The sequence below is a fragment of the Ctenopharyngodon idella genome, chromosome 10 (genome assembly GCF_019924925.1).
Source record: "Ctenopharyngodon idella isolate HZGC_01 chromosome 10, HZGC01, whole genome shotgun sequence".
In the NCBI taxonomy this organism is placed as follows: Eukaryota; Metazoa; Chordata; class Actinopteri; order Cypriniformes; family Xenocyprididae; genus Ctenopharyngodon; species Ctenopharyngodon idella.
In genome coordinates, this window is record NC_067229.1 from 13,639,557 (window position 1) to 13,643,016 (window position 3,460).

The 3,460-nt window shown below is 41.7% G+C and overlaps 1 protein-coding gene across 1 annotated transcript; it reads right to left on the bottom strand.

Annotated features, from left to right (window-relative positions):
* Positions 1–276: 276 nt before the first annotated feature.
* klf2a (Kruppel-like factor 2a) lies at positions 277–3,051 on the bottom strand. The gene is made up of 3 exons (XM_051910529.1): positions 2,701–3,051; positions 1,349–2,261; positions 277–1,211 (listed from the first exon to the last, which is right to left on the bottom strand). The coding sequence occupies exons 1-3, from the start codon at positions 2,770–2,772 to the stop codon at positions 1,036–1,038; spliced, it is 1,161 nt and encodes a 386-aa protein (XP_051766489.1). The 5' UTR covers positions 2,773–3,051; the 3' UTR covers positions 277–1,035.
* Positions 3,052–3,460: the final 409 nt, after the last annotated feature.

Here is a 3,460-nt window from a genome sequence, read left to right on the forward strand (position 1 = left end):
CCGTTGTTTTTCCAAAGCGTCTCTCTCTTCAATGTGGTGTAGCCCTCTGCCCAGACATGGCTATATTCAGTCTCAACAATTATGTAAATGTAATGTTTGTATTTATAGGTCTAGCCACAGCTCTCTGGCATGGCAAAGTTGCAGCTGGGAAAGATTGCAATGTCCTTCAAGGCTTGTAGCATCTACCCTTGGGTGATACCACCGAGATCTCGTCTGAAGGATTCGAAAAGATTTATTGGTGTGCTAACATACTGAACATATCGACAGACACAAATGTTTATATCTCAATTAAGTTTAATATGTACATTAAGTACAATATTTACAGTGTATAAATTATGTACATAAAATGTTTGGTCCAGAACAACTCACATAGCCCTTATCATGTCATCCGAACATGGGACAGTCTGCAATTCATGATAACAACATACAAATTGTAAGAATACGTTAGAAAAAAGAAACGCAACAACCATAAGACCCTGATTTTTAATTTTGTTTATGTCGATAAATGCACAAATTACTTCAAACATTCAGTTAACACCCTTTTTTGTTAACTTTTAAGGCAGTTTTGAAAGAAGAAAACATTGTCTTACAAAGCTTATTTAGTTTCTTGAAACAATAGCATACAATTTTTTTTAAACGCCAAGAGTATTTATGGCACTCGTGAGATGTATACATGAATTAAAAGGCACTGTTGTGATGTCCATAGCACATCATGTTAACTTAAACATTTTACTGTTTGATTCCAGTTCCGTCTTGAGGTTTAGGTCCAGCCTAGCATGAGTTGAACTTGTTTGGCATTTGTAAAGCTCTTTGGAAAAGAAAAATATATTTTGTTTCTTAAAAAAATCTGTAAAGAAATGAAGTGTAGAACCAGCTACAATACAAAAGTCTGTGAAGGATTCAGCAATAGGTCAAGTTAGTTCATGTTTCCTCTTTTGTCATACTTTAAATAGGGGATACAGACAAAATGCTTGCTTTGAACATCCATGATGTTCATTGTTCAGTGCGTTTAGTCCAAATATTAAGAGTCCGTTCCTACATATGGCGTTTCATATGGAGGGCGAGATGATCGGACCGGGAGAAGGCACGCTCGCACAGATGGCACTGGAAGGGTCGGTGTCCGGTGTGCTTGCGGAAGTGACGGGTCAGTTCATCAGAACGGGCAAACTTCCAGCCACAACCTTCCCAGCTGCAATGGTAGGGCTTCTCACCTAGTGAAAGAGAAGAAAAGAAAGACAAAGTACGTTAACGTTTATTCATTTTCAGCAATCGAATATTATCATGACATTTCAGTTTCAAAAAAGCAGTCAATTGCGACGTCACCGCATTGGCGTAGATGTTTATTTACCTGTATGCGTTCTGTGATGCGCCTTCAAGTGGGAACTTTTTGTGTAGGTTTTGCCGCATCCAGAAAAAGTGCAAGTGTGAGTCGCTGTCCGTTTCCTCGGCCAGGTGCGACGTCCCCTTTTTGGTTTGGCGTCCATCTCCAGAGGAGATGAGGGTGGTGTCAGAAGTACTCTTTGGTTGGCATTGGGCATCCCAAGCCCGTCGTCGCACACGCTGAAGTGATGTGCATTTGGATAAGGCAGCTGCATCTGTGGAGGTGCGGCATGGGGAAACCCTGTGCTGCCTTGGTAAGACTGCGTGAATGTCATCGCATGGCACATCTGTGACTGACAGTCTGTGTTGATGAGCTCTGCGGGGCTCTGCGGTGGAGTCATGCTGCCTGCCCCCTGGGGCGAGTTGGCCAGTCTTGGCTGCTCGTATGACCTCATGCATGCACCGTTTCCCTCCTGTTTGACTTTGGGAACCATTCCTCTTACAGGTCCATAACTGTCCATGCAGGGTTCCACTTTGATACACTCCGAAATGTCCTGATTGGGGAAGGCAGACCTGACCAGGAATCGTCCCTGCATGTTGTTGTTGGGCAGAGATGGCTGGCAGTAGGTGTCTACATCGGATTGCAGAAGCTCTGCCATGAGGCTGGTAGTATACGGTGGAGGTGACTGGTTGATCTCGGGCACTGAGTATGTGGTCGGGGCCACCGTTGGGTTGTACATGTTTCTGGACTCTTGCATTCTGTAATCACTTCCCATACCGAGTCCGAGATGATCAGAACCTGCAGTGTTGGCCAGAATAAACTCCAGATCCAGATATTTATCAAGATCTTCATCATCTGTTGCTCTGCTGAGGTTGTCCATGTTTGATATGTCAGCTATGCAGCTGAGATGCATGGACCTGTCCAGTTCATCCTTCCACCTCTGCAATGAAACAGATTAATTAAACTTACTTTGAGATTTTAAAAACAAGAATGCACAAAATAGTATAATTAGTGTGTTAAGTATTAAACAACTTTTAAGGGGGTCAAGAATTTGTCAGTAATTTTCAGCGCGGTTCAAGTTTATCTCGCAGAACTCAGTCTTATAGAAACTGTTAACTACCTTAAATACGCTTTAAATATATATAATTTATTTATATATATATATATATATATAGTCAATGTACAATCGAGCAGCTGTTGCTATGGTTACGTCCTAAGGCAAACGCGATTTATTTTCGGGAGGACACTGTACATTTAGCGCACTTACTTGCAATATAACTTTTGTATTTCGTGAAATTGTTTGCAAATGCTATTGAAATGTGTATGTAAAAAGAACTGCATAATCATAATAATGACGTGAAATAAAAAGAAATACTCACGTTTTCCCAGCATTTTTCCTTCTGTGCCGAAAATGTGGAAATAGACGGTAAAATTGTTCCACTCAAAGCCATTTCCAGTCGTCACAGTAAAATAAAAAGCTTCAAAATCGGGGACCAGTAGCAATCCCTCCAAGAAACTTTGGTTGTAGTGCACTACAACTAGGTTTCTGCTCTTACACTCTGTTTCACACTCATGCAGCACGTATGAGTGGTGGAAGACCTTATCTTATAAATATCACGGCAGTAGAAGCTGGACCAATTGTACGAAGCGGAGGAAATACGCACTATCCGTCCCTAATTTTAGCCCCGCTATATAGCTGCTGCTCTCCGGCTTGTGCGCCTTTCGTCTTGGATGGTGAGAGCGCACGGGCTCCTTCTTTAAATCACCGGAGTCACTCCACGCCCCCTCGGTAAAACGAGTTAAACGAGTACAACATGATGCGAGAGATCCCTCCTCTTCTCTCTCTCTCCTGCCTTTGAGGAGAAAAAGAACAGAATGGGAGAAAAATACACATCATTAACACGTTGTTTAAAGATGAAAAGTGTCGATACCAATTGCGCGCGCCACTGTGAGCCCTCGAGACACGTAGGCTATAACAAAGGGGATTATGGCATCAGGCATTATTGCATTTTAATAATGTATAATGTGCTGGCTCAAGAGCAGATAAAATTAATCCATTTAATCCCTTTTTTTTTTCCAGATAAGTGAACACATGTATTTTACTCCATCCATTCCCCAAATAAAACTAAAAAAAAAAAA

Excerpts from the sequence above, each read along its gene's own strand:
- klf2a (XM_051910529.1), bottom strand. The coding sequence starts at position 2,772 with ATGGCTTTGAGTGGAACAATTTTACCGTCTATTTCCACATTTTCGGCA. Across the intron at positions 2,262-2,700 it reads AGGAAAAATGCTGGGAAAAC|AGGTGGAAGGATGAACTGGA; the intron begins GTGAGTATTTCT and ends GTTTCATTGCAG. Across the intron at positions 1,212-1,348 it reads GCATCACAGAACGCATACAG|GTGAGAAGCCCTACCATTGC; the intron begins GTAAATAAACAT and ends CTCTTTCACTAG.